The sequence below is a fragment of the Elephas maximus genome, chromosome 1, assembly GCF_024166365.1.
Source record: "Elephas maximus indicus isolate mEleMax1 chromosome 1, mEleMax1 primary haplotype, whole genome shotgun sequence".
In the NCBI taxonomy this organism is placed as follows: domain Eukaryota; kingdom Metazoa; phylum Chordata; class Mammalia; order Proboscidea; family Elephantidae; genus Elephas; species Elephas maximus.
This window is the reverse complement of record NC_064819.1, coordinates 60,206,220-60,225,591: the sequence shown is the minus strand read 5'-3', so window position 1 is coordinate 60,225,591 and position 19,372 is coordinate 60,206,220. Positions and strand designations below refer to the sequence as shown.

The following is a 19,372-nucleotide window of genomic DNA, read 5'->3' as shown; positions in this document are numbered from 1 at the left end:
CCAGCTAAACAGCAGTACCACAGTATTACAAACACACATCTCTACTTCTAGGTAAAGAAACTGAAAGGCATAATGAAAGCACCTGTGTGCAGGCAACGATTCCAAAGGTTGCTTTTTTTTTCCTTCCCTCTGACTACCCATTCAATTCCAAGCTCTAATAAAACTACAGAAACAAGCTCACATTATCAGTAAGATAGGCTCCCTCCCTTCCAAGGTCTTTTTCCCATGAAATTTTTGGCACATCTCCTTCAAAAGAAATTGTTACTAGAGGGAAGAAAAAAAAAAAAAGAAGAATCTTCCAATGAAGTCTTATTTTTGCAATCCTGTTTTATGTAAAGTTCTAAAATTTCCTCTATTCATTTAAGTGGTATGTAAAAGCATGGAATCTCTAATCCAGAATCCTGGCTTCGCCACTTAGTGGCTGCATAGGCAAACTGCTACTCCACACAACTGCACAGTCTCACTTCTACCTAAGGGTTTCTCCTGAAGGTTAAGTGAGTTAAATACAGATAACATGCTTGAAGCATAACTGGCAAACAGCAAGCACACAATATGAGTTAACTGCTGGCGCTATAATAATTATTTATTGTCACAACTACTGCCCATAATAAAAATCTAACAAAAAGGATCCAGGTTCCCTTAAAGCTTGTCAAGACTGTGCAGCTGGTCAAAGAGCTTGCTGGACCTCAGATGACACTCATAGGAAGCAAATGCAATTCAAATACAGCTAATAGCTCCCCTTTTACTGTGTAATTATGCGTACTCAGTATTTGTATACCATGTTATTATTTAAATGTCCCCAATTTCAGCCCCAGCAGGCCAAGGGCCCTCAAAGGGTATCCAAGGTCTCAGCCTCTGCCAGTCCTTTCCTAAGCTTTTGTCAATTTATTACAACCAGAAAATGTGGCATTGTCTACAGCAGGAAGTAGACAGGAGGCTCGCAATCAGCCAATCTTAACGCCACCTCCCCTAAGCCCTGCTATAACCAACATGCTGCAGCAATGGCTTCAGTTCCAACACAGATGATCCACACAGCTGTCCAAGACTCACATTCGCTACCTGTAGTTGGGGGAAAAAATTCATTCCCTGTCACTTTAGAGCCACAAAAGCAAGACGGATAGCAAACGTGGGTTTTAAGACATAAAATACAAGGTACCTCTACTATCTCACAGCACCTTGGGTTATTACTACTATCCCACACCTGCAGAAAAAGGCCGGTGCAGCTCTTGGCTAGTCTTAGGCTGTTAACAGACATCAGAGACCAGCCCCCTTCACACAAATGGTAAGGGCAAGGGCCTGTGAGCTCACCACCCCCGCATGCCAACTGCTTAGCAGAAGTGATGTCAATTTGTTTTCAAATTAGATAAAAATTATGTCAAGCCTATTCTATTGTTAATGAAAAACATTGGGGGGGGGGGGGAATGGAACTTTCCCAGGAAGCTCTGGCAGAGCCAATAATCCAGAAATATCTTTGTTTAAAAATTGAAAGGGGATAAAACAAAACCCTTTGCTTTCAGTACTACCGCTAGAAAGATGTGGCATAATTTTTACCCATCCTGTGTTCTAAAATAAGTACTGGACACAGAGTTACATGACTTTAGATGTGATCGTAATTCTGCTACTGAAAAATAAATAGCTGTGTGACCTTAGGAAAGTCACAACCACATACAGAGTGCCTTGTCTGACAGTCACAGAAGCCTCACAAAACAGTATAACTGAGCTTACAAAATTGGGGGGGGGGGGGGGACACGCAAGGTTCTCAAGTACCCAAGGTCCGCAAGCTAAAATACATGAAAAACGGAAGCAAAGGGATAGAATAGAAGCTCCCCATATCCTGGGAGGAGGAGGGGGGAAGTAATTCAGACTCATGGCAACCCTACTAACTAAAAACTATACACAGGGTTTTTAACGGCTGAGTGTCAGAAGCAGATCACCAGGCCTTTCTTCCAAGGTGCCTCTGGGTGAACTTGAATCACAACCTTTCAATTAGCAATCAATACCCCTGTACCACCCAGGGACTCCACCCACCACCCTATCTGGTGTAAAGACACATGCACTTGCCTTTGCCCCACACAATTTCAGTTTCCTCCCAAAGAGGGGTCTAAACTAGACAGTCCGAAAACTCGACCACCAGACTAATTTCCGTGGCAATTAAAACTGGACCAATGGTATTATTTCAACTTTTGAAAGGGAACCTCACAGAAATGAGGGCCCCCCCGGAGGTATAAAAATTAACATATACCATGCATGCTAAACAAAACCCCCCTCTACCTAGCTATTTCTAGTTTCACTTGCCCTGCAATGAACGTATAGCTTTGGACAAGGTCATTCTATTGTATAGTATATGAGTAGTAACCTATTACAATACACAGATTCAAATTCAAGCGACACACACACACACACACACACACACCCCCAGAGAGAATACTGCTTGCAATCACCCTTACTCCCAACACCATAAGCCCAAGAAAGTATTGGATGCCCCTTGCTCTCAGCTTTCACTGGATCACACCTCCTGCATGGAGCAAGCCTGCGATTCCAGTACAAGTGTGGCTACAGAGACGGAACTTATTCCCATGGCAACTATTCTGGCTTTCTGTGCTTTCCAGTGGTCCCCAAACAAGAACACACACTCTGTTTAGCGTGTTAGCTGACTTTTAAGAAAATTATTCTTAAACACATATAAGTACTAAAACAAGGAGATGCGTTTACTTAGAACTGCTATGGAAATTCAACATACGGAATGGTAAAAAGGTGGTCTTGGAATGCTGCCTGAACACCAACGCTAACCAGAAAAGGGCATATCCACAGCAATTTCACCACGAAAGAGAGAGCCTTGATGTCTGTTTAAAAAGAAAAAAAAAACCGACAAAAGTCTTTTATCAAGGTGGAAGAGAAAGTATCACCACAAATACTAACTTTTTTTTATGAAGGAGGTGCAAGAATTAAAGTCTTCAATGATCCCAACAGAGAGCTGTCTATGCCAGCTTTTCTTAGAATTCTTTCCTCAATGTTGTCAAGCCCTTAACTATGCCAATAAAAACTACAGCTACATTTGGCTAACTGGCTGGCAGAGCTCGTTGCTTCTTGAATGACAAACTTTGGTTTTTTGTTCTTTTACCAAATTCCACCTTCAGGAAACTCTGGACACCTGGCTAACTTCTCTATTTGGAAGCTGAGTTTTTCCCCCAGTAAAAGAAAGCATGGGCTGTTTTTTTAATTCAGTTAGAGAATCAAAGAAGTTATCACCAGCCCTGAATAGCAAGATATGATAACATTCCTTATTACAATAACACCTAAAATTATAGCAGCAATTCTTCTGCTATGATGGTATGATTCAATGACACTCTCCCCCCAGCACACATACCCCTCAAAAAGCTTAAATCAAGCAAGAGGCTGATGTTCAATGCGAAGCAATAACAATAAACAAGAACATATCAAACGCTTTCTGAACAGACACAGGGCTTAGAATTTACTGCATTCCAGGCAGCCAGTAGATAGATGGGATCTCTATCCATTGGAGACACAGATAAGAGGGTAGGGTATCCATTAGGAAAATAACATGTAGAGGCCCAGATTTTATATTTCTGACAGTTGATTCCACTAATCTCAGAGAGAGTTTATACCTGACTTATTTTGCTTCTGAGAATATGGAAGAAACTCAAAATGGTACTCTCATAAATGTTGGCTCAGGATTTTTTTTTTTTTTTTTTGATGGGGAGAGCTGTCTGACTAAGGCACTGTGGCCTTGATTGTTGACAAGAAGGAAAAAACGGGAGACGGTCTGTTTCTTGTTTTAAGGACACAATACTGGAAAAAGAGAATAACACAACTTTTCCCATCTTGGGTGAGTAAGGCAGACTCCAAAGGCCAGTAGAATTCAAGGAGGCCATCTCGGAAACCCTGCCACGGACCTATGGAAACGAGGCAGCGTCAGGCCCTGTCTGTAAGTACTAGCTGCAACAGGAGACTCCCAGACCACTCACGATGAGGCTGGAAAGAAACTGGAAACCGTGACTGATTGTGTCATTCTGCACACCCCATATACTGTTAACCAGAAGACTTCCTCAAGGGAAAGACCTTCTAAAATGAGAACAAAACCTCCTCCCTTCTTCATCTCTTGCTCCGACTAAACACTCAAACGTGTTCAATTCATTCATATTTCTTAACAATTTCAAGAGATTAATGAATGCTACAGAAACTGGTGCACCATCGCAGCCACTGCCTCTGGAAAAGAAGATAATACAGTACCAAAGGTTGTTTCTGACATGGTTTTCACTGGATGGTTTCATCTGACTATTAAAAAAGACATCAGAATTAACTCAAGAGGAACAAGTGTCCTTCCCTGTTTCAAGGACCCATTTGAGAATCACCCCAGACAGAGGCACACATCTAAATGCACAGGAATTCCATTCCACTGTACCGTATTTTCAAGCAACTAACACACGCCTTCCACGTTTGTTTGCCAACCGTGCTCTCCCCCTGCGAGGTATTTTCATAAATGCCAATATGTCTTTTTTTTTTCTTTGTTTCTTTAACATGTTACTGTTACAATAAAAATTTTGGCATAGCACACTTACAAAATACTTTGGTTGGGAGAGGGACCAGTTGGCAAAAAAGCGTAGACAGCATGTATTATTTGCGTAAAAATACAGCATACCTGCTGCCTTGCAGTGACCTGCCCAGCCTAATCATCAAGGACAGAATCAGCTACTCAGGGAGCAGGGAAGGGCAGCAGGCAAGCAGGTTTATACTACTTCCCATAAAAAACAGGATGAGAACTAAAGGCTCCATGTTTCAGCCAGATAATCAAGGGGGCTCTGTACTCCTACTTGGGTAGAAAGATACCTATAGTACCTATAGGAAAACCTATAGTCAGGGTCCACAGTCAACCTAGCTAGATACTGGATCGCACAGCCCTGGTCTTCTTAATAGGGAACAGATTAAATAAGGCACCTTGTAAATTACATTATACAGTACATAAAAGAACATAAAAATAAATCTATAAGCCCAACAGGATTTCGGAACACACAGTCACATAGTCTACAGACTGTCAAGAGGCGCCTAGCCCAAGCAGCACAAGATGCCCAGGATACGTCCAATTCAGAAAGAGTCGTGTCCAGAGACATCCTTCAATTCCATCAAAAGAGTCAACTCACCATTCACCGTTTTGAGGCTCCCAGCAAGGCCTTCACCATGCTGCCTCTTCTGGGCATTCTTGAACTCCTTCAGAGACAAATAAAGGACTTTACGTACCACCCTTTCTTCTGACCATGGAATCCCATCACTGTCATCCTGAAGAAACAGAAGAGGAGGAGTTACTTAATAGCAATCAAATTTTTATTCTGACTCTTGTTTAAAAAACAAAAAAATGCAAACAAGTATTGCATGGCTGAGACCCGAAATACGAGAATCAGAATCATATCACGTTAAAAGGGAAAACACTGGCCCTTCAAGCAAAAAAGCTAATCCACAGGCTGTTGAAGGGACTGAAAGAAATACACGAACATCTTCCTTTATATACTCAACACCCAAATACACTCATTAACTAGTAATACTGGGGTTTTATATTCCTGGCAAAGTTTACAAAAAAGAGGCTTTTAGGCCCAACAACCAAAAGTGTAATGAAGCATTTTTACTGGAGTGTTTTAAGCTTAGTAATACCAGAATGCGTACTGCACTACAAATACGTACAATGGTCTTTTGGAACGCTCTGGTGTTGCCACTGGAGAGTGTTGCCACTGGAGATCAGGAGGTTGCAACAAAATATGGACCCTGCCTTCAAAGGATTTACAACTCAGAAGTGACAGTGGAGCTGCACTGGCCTCTTAATAAAATGACAAACAAATGAACAGAGCAGAGAAACCACTGCAGGAAAGGACAAGGAATCACGGTGGAACAGAGATGGGGTGGTGATTTAAAACAGACACACACACACACACTAACAACAGGCTTTGAAGGCCTAATTCAAAAGCTTGGTTTCCTTATTAGCAAAATGAAGGCCAGGTGTTTGTGGGGTAAAAGACATGACAACAGGAAAGGAAAACAAAAGAAAAAGCAGCCAGCACAGAGAACATCCCAACAATCCCAACAGTAAAGATATAAAGACAGATTAAAATTAAAGTAGCACAAAAGAGAAAAAAAGTCGGCAGGTAACTGAGATAGAACAGGAGACGAGCCTGAGGAGATGAATACGGTTGATACCCGTGACTGAACTGAGGTAACTGGGGAAGAGATACCTGCTTTAGGAAACCAGAAGGAGAAACCCAACAGAATTAAATTTAGGGATGAAAGTATGTGAGCTTCCCAGATATTTGGGGCCTTAAAAGAATATGGGAAAGATGAATGCTTTGGATAAAAGCAAGGTTTTGGATATTCAGGTTCCTTTTGTTCAACACAGAGCCCGTGCTGACTACCTCTGTGGCTGCACTAGGACAGACGACCGAAGACCTCCATGGAACTCCATGAGCATACCACATTATCAGAGGTCTTGCTCAGCTCTTAAATTCCTACACTGGCATAAACACAAACTACATCTTAGAAATCCAACCACATACAGACGCTAAGCCAGAAATAACTTAGGCTGCACTCTTGTTGAGCTTCAAGGATTTCCTAGAATGAGAGAGCAATTCTGCATCTTCTATAATTAGGGGAAGAAAGGTCTGAGGAAAGAAGAGAGTTAGGACTTTGACCTTCCACTAGAAGGCCCTTATTACCATAGACCTGGCAAGAGAGAAAGCTGTTTTCTGGACATCAGCTCTAGAAGAAGGCACCCCCCTGTCTTCCTGATGGCTCTCCTGAGGGAATCTAGTCATCTACAGACCTGGGCAGGGATCAGAGTTCAGACCTGAAGACTAAGAGACAAACCCAGCAAACCTGAACGCAAACTGACAGGAGCAACAGGCATAATTCTGAAACCACTTCGGGGGGACAAGTCACTAAGACCTTCAAGAAAAGCCTTCCAATCATACCATTAAAACAGAAAAACATAGGCCTCTGACTAGGCCCCATTTAAGGAACCCAAATAACCAAATGACTAGAATGTAGACGATTTAGCTACATGCAACATGAAAACTGCCACACAGCTGATAGTTGCTATTTTGATACCAAGTCCCTGGAGTTTGCATGCAAGCTCCCTAGCACACTCTGCAACAAATACGTCTTAAATGCAGGGGGTGGTGGTTAATGCTTTTTAGGGCTGAAATCCACCTTTCCAGCACCCGCTGTCTATTCTGTCTGGCAGAATTCGCTTCACCATCATCCATAACAGACACTGGTGTGAGACAGTAAGGCCGCTGTTTCCTGCATAGACACAGCTGATAAATTACAAAACCCCAAAATAGCTTTCAACGTGAAACTCCTGTGAAGATTTACTGCCTCCTGTTCTGGCTGCTGACTTCATCCTGACTTCAGGTTCCAGAGGAGAGAATTATACCCTACAACTAATGTCTAATTAAAACATAAACCATGTGAGATGAAAACTCCTGTGCAAAGGAAGACACATTTAAGGTTCAGTTACTGACACAAACAGCTTCATTACACACATTAAAACCCACTGCTGTCGACTCGATTTCAACCCTGTAGGACAGACCAGAACTGCTCCATAGGGTTTCTAAGGCTGTAAATCTTTATGGAAGCAAACCACCACATCTTTCTCCAGTGGAGCCGCTGGCAGGTTCGAACCGCTGACCTCTCAGTTAAGCAGCTCAGTGCTTAACCAACTGTGCCACCACGGCTTTTCTTTAAATATAGGAAACACAAATCCATGACATGGAGTATGGAATCAAACTTTTAAAATTATTATTTTCAAGTGTTATTTCATAATCTAGAATGATGTTCAAGACTTAATGCTTCCCTCAATGGTGAGGTCAAGTCGCAAACCTGGTAGGTAAACTAAACTGGCTCTATTCTGTTTCCAAGACATGTACACGTAGGTAAAGAAATTAAGAATATTCAAAATTAAACTGGCTCTCGCAGCTGCAGAGTCATGATGACTCACCTTACACTCACCTCACATTTCCGCCTCAGAGTGGATTTCTAGATGCAGAAACCAAAAGAGTACCTGCACCCAATCCTAAGGCCAAACAAGGCTGTCCAAGTTTGGGTGTTATGGGAGACCAGGAAGAAGGTGTTTCCAAATTTTTAACACTCACTATCCCGTGGTTGGAAACCCTGCTGGCGTACTGGTTAAGTGCTATGGCTGCAAACCAAAGGGCTGGCAGTTCCAATCTGCCAGGCGCTCCTTGGAAACTCTATGGGGCAGTTCTACCCTGTCCTATAGGCTCCCTATGAGTCGGAATCGACTCGACGGCGCTGGGTTTGGTGTTTTGGTTTTTTAATCCTGTGGCTGGAAACCCTGGTGGTATAGTGGTTAAGAACTACAGCTGCTAACCAAAAGGTCGGTAGTTCAAATCCACTAGGCGCTCCTTGGAAAACCCTATGGTGCAGTTGTACTGTGTCTTATAGAATCGCTACGAGTTGGAATCGACTCAATGGCGATGAGTTTGGGTTTTTTTTATTCATCCTGTTCAGAACAGCCAAGGTACTGAATGCTCTAGAAAACACCTTAGACATAACTCCATCATTAGAGGTCAAGAGACACAAAATACAAACATTAGTCTCTCTCTGTTAAGAGTTTATTTTGGCTCCCAAGGACAGGGCTTCCTTTCTCCACTCCTTTTTTCATAAACTCTTGTCTTATTTAATCAATCATTGAAACTGTTTTCATGTCTGCCTCTACTAAAGCTTTGGAAACACTGGGGCAGTCCTACTCTGTCCTACAGTGCCCCTCATGAGTTGGAATGGACCCTACAGCAATGGAGGGAATCACTATACTCCAGGAGATCAAGAACTAGCTAGCTTCTCTAGTTCACCACTGATTCCCCCACACCTAAAATATGCCTGATGTTTTGGGCGGTGCATATTTCTGGAATCAATAGAAACTCAGCCAATTTCACTTTTCCCACTTACTTTTAGCCATATTGCCCTGCTAGTACCTGCCCTAAGGCAACATCCAGTAAGCTTTTAGTGAAGTGCCTGAAATAATTTTGTTCTTCTCTTCTTAAGTCACTTAACACTCCCCATAGAGACTGATCCAAAAGGGTCCGGGCTCCACCCCTCATTCTTAGCAGACAGTTTTTCATCCTACTAGAACCATCCACCCTACACACTGGTGGCCCCAACCCCTTCCCTCTACTACCTAGTTCCTTTCAAGAAAACAATGCCCATCTAAAAGTTCACCTGGTCTTACAGGGCCCAAATCTAATAACCGTTATCCAAACCGGTTGCTCTTGTCAAGTCAAGTCCAATTCATAGAGTAGAACTAACTGCCCCATAGTGTTTTCAAGGCACAGGCTGCCACAACTCTCTCCTGCAGAGCAGCAGTGCAGCTGGTGGGTTCGAACCACGGACCTTTCAATTAGCGACCTGAGTGCTTAACCACTGTGCCCCCTGGGCTCCTTAATGACCCTTATGCTCTTCAATATTAACCAACTCCTTCTTAAAGCACTCTGCTTCTGCTGCTCCTCTTCCTACCTCCCTCACCACACCTATACAGGCTCCTTTCCCTCTGTGTGCTCCAGGATTCTCTCCTTCTACATCACTCATTCCCAAATCACAATTTTCAGATCAACTGATATCCCAACTCGCGCCTCGATGTTCAAAAATCCCAACTAAGACCTTTTCACTGTCCTATTCCACCTTAGGCCATGTGGCTCTCATGCCCTGAGATGGAGCCACTCCTGAAGGCCCCATTAAGTCAACCACCTAATTCCATTCCAGATTATTCCTCAGCTTAATAAAGGAAGATATAGGAGGAGCTGCCATGGAGACGACTTCAGCAGCTTCAGTATGATGCTAATTAGTTAGCCAGAACGCCTGTGAGTTTTTTTGATGCATTTCATTAAAGATGTAAAACACAGCTACTGCCATTTGGGGTTTCCAAAAGGAAACTAGGTTAACGACCCAAAACAAAGTTGGAAAAGCACAATCCAAGCTCCCAACCAATGTACCATCTTTCTTCCTTCCTATCATTTACTTGTATTTCCCAACCCTAAAAAAATACTTCAGAAAACAATGATACAATTAAAAATATTTGGATCTGCTGGGGCAGTGACTTTATGTTGATGGCGGCAGAATAATCTGGAATAGCATAGTGAAAACAGTTTCACAGCTTGAAGAATGTAAACAATGTCTCTGTGCATGTAGCATTTGCTGACACAGTATATTCTTTGCTGTGTATATTTTCACAAATAAAAAATTTTATAATGTATGATATAATATTATATAATATCTGCTGATAGAAAAATAAGATCACACAGTAGATTCACTTAACATTGCTATGAGTCGATTTCTTTGGTAAATGGAAGACTGTGTAATAAGGCCTTTAAAAGTAGAGTGACAGGGTTCTCTTTTAATTTGCAAAAATTTTGCCATTCTTGGAAATAAAAGAGGCCTTTTCTCATCAAAAATGGCAAATAGTCATTTACTGAGTTAAAAAAAAAAAAAAAAAGTACAACATAACCACAACTTGCTCCAAGTTTTATAATACACCAGGTAGGTAAGGGGACACAGGCAGCACCATCTAACGATTCCCTAAAGCTTACAGCCTTCTACCACCTCCTATATTCTTGCAACTTATAGTGTGGTTCACAGACCACCAAATATCTTGTTAGAAACGCAGGCTTTTGGGCCCTACCCTGGACCTACTAGAAACCCTGGTGACACAGCGGTTAAGAGCTACAGCTGCTAACCAAAAAAGCCAGCAGTTAGTATCCACCAGACGCTTCTTGGAAACCCTATGGGGCAGTTCTACCCAGTTCTACAGGGTCACTAGGAGTCAGAATCAACTCAATGGCAACGGGTTTGGGTTTTGGTTTTTCTGGACCTACTGAATCAATATCTGCATTTTTAAAAGATGGCCAGGTGATTCCTGCACACATTAAAATCTGAGAAGCACTGCTGTATACTAGTGCCCCACCTCATGCCCGTTTCACATCACTATTCTAATTTCCATCAGAATGCAGGCAAAGGAAAAGATGAACTAAAACCCTAACAAAAAACTGGTATGTCAAGAGATTAAAGCAAGCCACTGGAATTATCTGTGGGCTGCCATTGTCCAAGCAGTACTATTAAAGACTTAGCCAAAAAAGATGAGTTGATCAACCAGGGGCATTCCCTACGTGTTCCAGGGTTTCTGAAAGACATGTCTCCAAGTGGCGGAAAGCTGACTACCTCAGAGAGCCTCTGCAATGCTCAACATCTATTGTTGTTAAGACCTCTGCTGTGAGATGAATTCTTCTATCATCTACTGCTGCCATTTCTACTGTCAGGATTAAGAAGCCTATACTAACATACACTAAGAGGCCCCTTCACATATAAGAAGGCCACCCAGTTTTTCCTTTGGACTTCTCTCCACCAAGCAAGGCTAGCTCATCATTCCTTATGTAACATGGCCTCTCAAACCTTCCCATCACCCAATTTCATACTTCCCCTTTAAAATTTGACTCAGAATTAAGCATACATTCCAACAAGTGAATAACATTCTAGAACAGCGCCAACATATACAGGAAGATCATTTCTAGGCCGTGAAAAAAATCCAAAACATAGGATCAATTTTAGCAGCTACGTTACACAGTAGTATTTTATTAAGCTTGCATTTAACTATACCTCTATGGTGGTTTTGCTTCCTTTTTCAGATGGGAGAGAGATGGAAATATATTTACTGCCTCACAGTACAATAAGAAGGCGCCAGTCACAAAAATCACAGCTCCTAGCTGTGGAATTCTTTTTTTATGGTGCTTTCAACTGCTAAGCCCCTACTGCCCACCCCAAGCCACTAAGAGAAATCCATGTGTGTGTGATAATATATATAAACTAAGTTTTCCTCAAACCCAGGTTAAGGAATTTTATAGATTTCAAAAAATAAGGTATATGGTAAAGGGTACGACAGTACACAATACTGGGGAAGACAGCACAACCTGTACAAGGCAAGGTCACAGCAACTCAGCAGACACATCAAACTCCCTGAGGACCAAACCGCTGTGGGGGATGATGGTCTCAACTGGCATGACAGATACTCCACTGGTCTCACCCCTTCAGGAGCAATGAAGAAAACTAAAGATACAAGGGAAAGATTAGTCCAAAGGACCAGAACTACCACAGCCTCCACCAGACTGAGTCTAGTACAACTAGATGGTGCCCAGCTACCATCACTGACTGCTCTGACAAGGATCATAATAGAGGGTTTCGGACAGAGCTGAAGAAAAATGTAGAATGAAATTTTAACTCACAAAAAAAGACCAGACTTACTGGCCTGGCAGAGCCTGGAGAAACCCCGAGAGTATGGTCCCTGGACACCCTTTTAGCTCAGGAATGAAGTCACTCCTGAGGTTCATCCTTCATCCAAAGATTAGGCAGGCCCATAAAACAAAACAAGACTAATGGGGCACACCAGCCCAGGGTCAAGGACTAGAAGGCAGGAGGGAACAAGAAAGCTGGTAACGCGGAAGCCAAGGTCAAGAAGGGCGAGTGTTGACATGTTGTGGGGTTATTAACTAATGTCATAAAACAATATGCATACTAACTCTTAAAAAATAGTAGTAATGATGAAGTTAATCCTCCCCATAAAAAATAAATAAAAGCATACATACACAAAGTTATATTTAAAAAATAATAATAATATTAATAAGCTACGGAATCTGTTTGATGCAGGTGGCTGTTTTTCCAGTCACCCACCCTCATGGAGAAGGATGGGGGAGAGGGTATAAGCATGAAGATAGTTACACTGGAACTGTTTCTGATATACTTCAGTTATGTCCAATCTCATGTGACAGGGTATAAAGCCAAATCAATGCTAAGTCTGAATAAAGTCTAGAGTTAGGCATCATAACATAAAGTTGCTGACCATTCGAAATGTCTCTATAGGACCCGTGCTCTATCAACTGGATTATTAATTTGATATACCACAAAGGCACCAAGAGTTCTTATAATTTATTGTCTCAAGGCTTAGCAGATTGTTGATGGAGTAAAGTCACGCATTCCACAAAACCACAGTCCCAGGCAGAGCCTTCACAGGCTGCTGCTCTCCAACTCTTCAATGATATGGGCCGCCAAAGAGTCTCTTCAGAGCACTCACAAACATTAGTCCAAGAAAACAGTGACATCCAGACCTGTAAAGCTTGCAAAACAGGTGCTAGACAGAGAGAACTATGCTTGGAATCACAACGAAGGAATATTCCATCAGATTATTAAACAAGTGATGAGGATTATAATAATAGCAAAGTCTACAAGACGGTCACTATATGCCAGGCCATTGTGTTCAGGACTTAATGCATTTAATGTTTCTAATTTCTCAACACTCAGTCTTCCGTTAGCACAAGGTCCACACCACCACTCCTTTCTCCTCTTGGTTTAACATGCATGGGAAAGCACTAAAATCAATATCAGGCCAATGACTACAATGTCCCAGAAAACCACAACCCTAAACCTCTGAACCAGGAAGACAAACCCCACAAAGTGTTCGGTTGTACACAGCAGTGTCGGAAGCTTTGGGTTTTTTGTTTAACACAACATCTGCCAATTAACAAACCAACCAACCCACTGCCTCATAGCGACCCTGTACGACGGAGTAGAACTGCCCCACAAAGTTTCCAAGGAGCACCTGGTGGATTCATACTGTGACCTTTTGGTTAGCAGCCATAGCACTTAACCACTATGCTACCAGAGCTTCAGGTATAGCTTAGTGATATCAAATGCACTCGTCATGTTGTATAACTGTTATCCTTAATCAATGCCAGATTTTCCAACACCACGAACAGAAACTCACTACTTCCCCACTACTTCGGTTCTACTTCCTAGTGAGTGGCCCATCCAAAGCACAACAATTAATCTATATTCACCAGGAGCAGCAGAGGAAGAAGAAGGGTCAGCAATGGGAGGAACTGGAATGCATATCTAAATGCCGTCAGGAAACTGCCTATGCCATGAGACCACTAGAACTGGATGGTGCCCGGCTACCATTATTGAACATTTTGACCAAGGATTCTATAGCAGAATCCTGATCAAAAGAGATAGTACAGAACAGAATTTCAAATTCTCATGGAATCCAGGCTTTCTGAAGCCATTGAGGTTGGATGACCACTGACACTATTGCCCTAAAGACATCTTAAAACACTGAATCCAAACTATCTCCTGAAGTCATCTTTAAACCAAATAATAGTTTAACTTAATTAGAAAAGAATGTCTGCCTTCAGCATTTTGCTCTTTTAAAGAATACTGTGTATTTAAATTGACAACAGCAATTCAAAAGGTTAGACAAGAAACTTAGGGGGTCACTGAGTTTGTGCTAATGACAGAGAAATAATTTGGAAAAGAGTACTGAGAAAGGTGACACAACTTAAAGAATGTAACCAATGTCACTGAGTTGTACATGCAGAAATCGTTACAATGGCCTATGTTTTCTTGTATAAAAATTTTCACCCACCACAAAATAAATACTACTAATAAAAAATATTTTTAATTGCGTGGGAAAGGAAGTAAGCCCCCCCCCTTTAAAAAAAAAACCACTTTCAGATTCAGTTACATTTAGATGAGTTTGGTTGTTCTGCCCAAAGGTCAAGCATATAGACAGTAATGAGAGCTGACACATGAATCAGTCTGCTCAAGACGTCACAGGTGCGAGATCCACGTCACAGGTGCAAGATCCACATCACAGGTGCAAGATCCACATCACAGGTGCAAGATCCACATCACAGGTGCAAGATCCACATCACAGGTGCAAGATCCACGTCATAGGTGCAAGACGCAAAAAGTGAAATTTCAAACTCAGGAATGTTATTTAAAGAGAAAACATCAAATGTGTAACTGACACTCCTAAATAAAAGCACACTAAAAATTACTAAACATATAAAAAGTTCAAAGAAAATAATGTATGTTCGGAATGGTACAATTATTTGTGGTATCTCCTCTATATATACTTTGCTTCTACACAAATAATTTCTTTCACTTAGGGAAAGAAAACAAAAGTTTTCTCTCATTGACCTCTATAGCTACCTTATGTAATAGAAGGGTGGGGGGGGGGACAAAAAAAAACCCATTGCTGTCAAGTGGATTCCAACTCAACAATGACCCTACAGAAAGAAAAGGGGCATCTCTAAAACCAGCCTTGGGCCATGCATCCGTGTCTCGGTTTTTATCTTGATCCAGGAAAATAAAACAAGGATCAGACAACATGGTTTAGAAAAACAGCTTATTTCAGATCAATTAAAAAAGCATTTTCTAACAATTACAGCTATTTAAAAATGAAACAGGGCTGCAATGGGAGATAGTTCATTTCCTATCACTTGTGGGCAAAGTTACTAAGACATCATAGGCAGGGTGAACAAGTTATTAGTCACCTAAACCAGGGCGCATTGTTAATAATGACGCCAAGGCAAGAGGTGGAAACTGGGACATGGGTTAGCAGATGATACTCGGCCAATTTCAACAGACCTGAATCCATTAAAAAAAGATATACACTGACACAGGGATTTTTTTTTTTTTTTTTTTAGCTACTTCACCAAATAAAAATGAAGCCAAGACACATCAGGATTAAAGTGTGATAAACATCTGTGTTTCAGGTAGAATTTAAAGGCCTCTCTCCAATGTCTGAAATGTCAATCTGCTTATAAACAGAGACACCAAGGAAGAAGAGGGTGGAACCAGGCACAGAGAAGGCATTGCACTTCCACGTAAAACACTCCTGCGTCCAAGGCGAGGGTGCCCCGAAGTTCAAGCTTGCAATGTGCAAAATGAAAGAATAACCTTTCATGTCCACAAACAGAAGAGTATCTCCTAACCTGACACCTTTTTGTACTGAAAATTAAACAGGCTAAGACAAACGATTCAGTACCTGATTGCAAGATCCGCCGGAAGAGTTACCAATAAAACCATCTACACATACCCGATTCTGCTCTGCCCCGGCAAAGGTCTTGTGGTACAAGGATTTGTGACTTTTTCTCCTTAATTATTTTTAAAAAGAAAATTGAGTGAGTCTGAATTCCAATACCCAACCTTACTTAAGCTGCATCAACATGAAATGACACACCACGGAGCAGGGGTGAGGTGGGGTACAGGGAGGAGTTTTAAATGACAGTTACACAGAGCTGACAAGTAAATAAGAAAACAAAATTTGAAGGACTGGTTCTCCCAGGGAAAATGACTGGAGGCCTGTACAAGAATGCCTTTTATTTTCAGGAGAACAAGTTTCACATATACCTGCTGTGAAGTCATCCTACTTAATGCAATTTGTTGCTGTTTGAAATGCCAACCTATTCCATCAACAGTTTGAGGAGAGAACAAAGAAGGCATCAAAAGAAATGTGTTAGGGCTGCTGATTCTTAAACAAGCTCTCGGCACATCTTGGATACAAACAAGGATTTACAGCACCAAAAGACACAGAGAGAGAGACAGACAGGCAGACACACACACAAAGACAATCAAAAAAGTGTACAAGTTAGACTCAGGCTAAAACTACTGTCTAGTCCCTTTAAACAAACAAAGACTAAGACTTCCTCCCCTTAGAAATCTCTATGATCAGCTCTATGCTAAACCACTTTAAAAAAAAAAAAAGGTCTCCATAAAATGTTTGAAATTGCCAATACTCAAAACATCAAAGAGAAACCAGGGAGAAACACACACCTACAGAAAAGCTATGTGGCTGTGGACTATCCTGAGAGAAGCCACTGAGTGATGGAACTTGTTAATGATGTCCTCTTACCTTGACTTTAAATTAAAAGCAGTTAGAACAGCAAATTTCCATAAACCAAGATATGCTTCCTGGGTTAAAGTAAACGGCCTGAAAATGCTTATGCAAGGAAAAGTTTTACTTCTTTAAAGTTCACATTAAGTAATGTGTACTTACTTTGATTGTCGGCTATTTAAAAAAGCTACAACTGAAATTGGATTAAGAACTTCTACTGAAGACGATTTATTACATAACACAACTCTGAGAGCCTGAATCTGCGACCACCAACTGAGCCTTTACAAAAATCTGCTGGGCCGCTGCCAAGTCAGCGCTTTTCAGTCTGAGCATGTCAGATGTCCGCGCCAGCCGTCACGGCAGCAGCATGTGCCGTGACATCCACAGCCTGACACGCTCATGGTTAAATGGTACAGTCAGAGAACAGAGTGCCAAGGGCCACCGAACACACAGTTAAAACCTTGATCTTGATCTGACAGGTTATTTTCTCAACATAATCAAAAAAAAAAAAAAAAGACCCAACATCTACAGCAGAAATTATAACCAAGAAACCAGCCAAAGCCTGGATAGCTGATCACATCTGGGGGAGGGAATGGGAAAAATAATGAAAATCAAATTACAAATAAATTCTTGGCCTGTGTCTTGGAAGAAATAAATCAGAATGAGACAAAATTCAGTGTCCGTGATGCCTTTTTTTTTTTTTTTAATACCAGAACGTGCAGCTACACAACCACTTCATTTTGTGAATTAACAAATCGGTTCCCAAAGGAATTCTATCTGATTTGAATCTTTTAATCATTAAAGCCCTTTTATGTTAATAAGGATATGAAAATAATCCCCAAATGGAACTTCATAACTGTACCGTTGAATATAGTAGCCACTAGCCACATGTAACTATTTACATTCAAAATTAAAAATTGTTCCATAAGTCATACTTGGCCACATTTCAAGTGCTCAGCAGCTACATGGCTAATGAATTAGACAGCACAACTATAGGATGTTGCCATCATCACAGAAAGTTCTACTGGACAGCATTTTTCTAGAGGTTAAACTTGCATTAAATTGGACAGGAGTTCAATTGACAAAGTGTGTTATCTGCTAACACATTTCACAATATCCTTCACATTCTTCAGCTATGAACCTTATACCCTACTTTGTTTAACGTGAAAATTCTGGGAAATTAGAAAACCCCTACAGGAAAATTAGAGCCAAAAAAACAGATAAGAGCTACTTAAAGTGCTCAACTTAGTGTAACCACAGAAGAAAAGGGAGCCCTGGTTATGCAGTGGTTAAGCACTAGGCTGCTAACTGAAAGGCCAGAGGTTTAAACCCACCCAAGCAGCTTTGTGGGACAAACACAAGGCGATCTGGTTACTTAAAGATTACAGCCCAGGAAACCAATGGGGCAGTTCTACCCTGTCATACAGGGTCGCTATGAGTCGAAAATCGACCAGCTCAACAGCACCTAACAGCAACATACAACACTCCTGAAAGTGTTTCCAATTCTGCCTGCTACATCCTGTCTTGCTGTTTTGCTGGGAATGTACAAAAAATTCTAAAGATGGAGTATGTTGTTGTGTGCCACTGGCTCCCTTACAACTTATACACACCCTGCAGGACAGAGCAGAACTGCCCCATACAGTTCCCAAGGCTGTAATCTTTTCGAAGCTGCCACATCTTTCTCGGGCAGCTGATGGGTTTGAGCTGCCAGACCTTTTAGTTAATGGTGGAGAGCTCTTGCCATCAGAGCTCCTTAAATAGGATCATTCATTCTAGAATGCCTTGATTCCAGATTCTCAGAATTCTCTGGGCCTTATATTTCCTCCTCTGTAAAGCAGATTGTCTAGGGCGGTGGTCCCTAGCTTTGAACTTTCATCATAATCACCTGGAAGGCTTGTTAACACAGATTGCTGGGCCCTACTACCAGGGTTTCTCCCAGCTACTGCTGATGCAGGATCACACTTTGAAAACCACTGACGTACACTAGCGTGGCATGTATCTCACTTCCACCCTTGCCTTTCCATGAAAAGTGTTCTACTGCCATTAAAAACATCGCAATTGCCAAATCTAATGCAAACTTTTCATTGGCAGCTTTACTCTCCTCCTGGTTTTCCTGCCACGCTCAAATATCCTTTTTGCTATTTCCTCTCATCTACCACCTTAAAAACTCTAGGTTTTTCTGTTTTGCCCTTCCCAATCACTAATTATGATTTAAATACCCAAGACTACCAAATCCTTTTCCTGATGGTCCCCTCTCTCTCCACCCCACCCCCGCCCTTAAACACACACCTACCTCCTTGTGTGCCTATGTCAATAGCACCTTTAAAGCCTGAAGCTTCTGGATCTTCTCACTGTTCACATTCACTCTTTAAAAATCTAGGCAATGCTATTTCCAAAATCTCTCTTCTTAATACATGCCTCTCCATTCACTGAACTCGGACTTAAAACAGGGCCTCATCTCCTCTCCTATGAAAAATATCTTCCATGTCTCTACCAACACCAAGCCCTAATGCAATCAAGCTAGCCACACAGTTTCTCTAAATACACAGCCACACTGCAATGTTTTGTTCCTAAAACCATCGATCCCTGTCACTCATCCCCCTGCTCAAAAGCCTTCCTTGGCTCCCCAATGTC

General features: G+C 41.6%; 1 protein-coding gene across 3 annotated transcripts in view; it reads right to left on the bottom strand.

Moving 5' to 3' along the window:
* The window catches only part of JARID2 (jumonji and AT-rich interaction domain containing 2), a 317,022-nt gene that overhangs the window by 178,841 nt on the left and 118,809 nt on the right, over positions 1 to 19,372 (bottom strand). For all 3 annotated transcript variants that reach the window (XM_049884288.1, XM_049884305.1, XM_049884315.1), the window contains exon 2: positions 5,160 to 5,295. In XM_049884288.1, the coding sequence (XP_049740245.1) occupies positions 5,160 to 5,295 (136 nt within the window). The remainder of the gene's footprint in view (positions 1 to 5,159; positions 5,296 to 19,372) is intronic.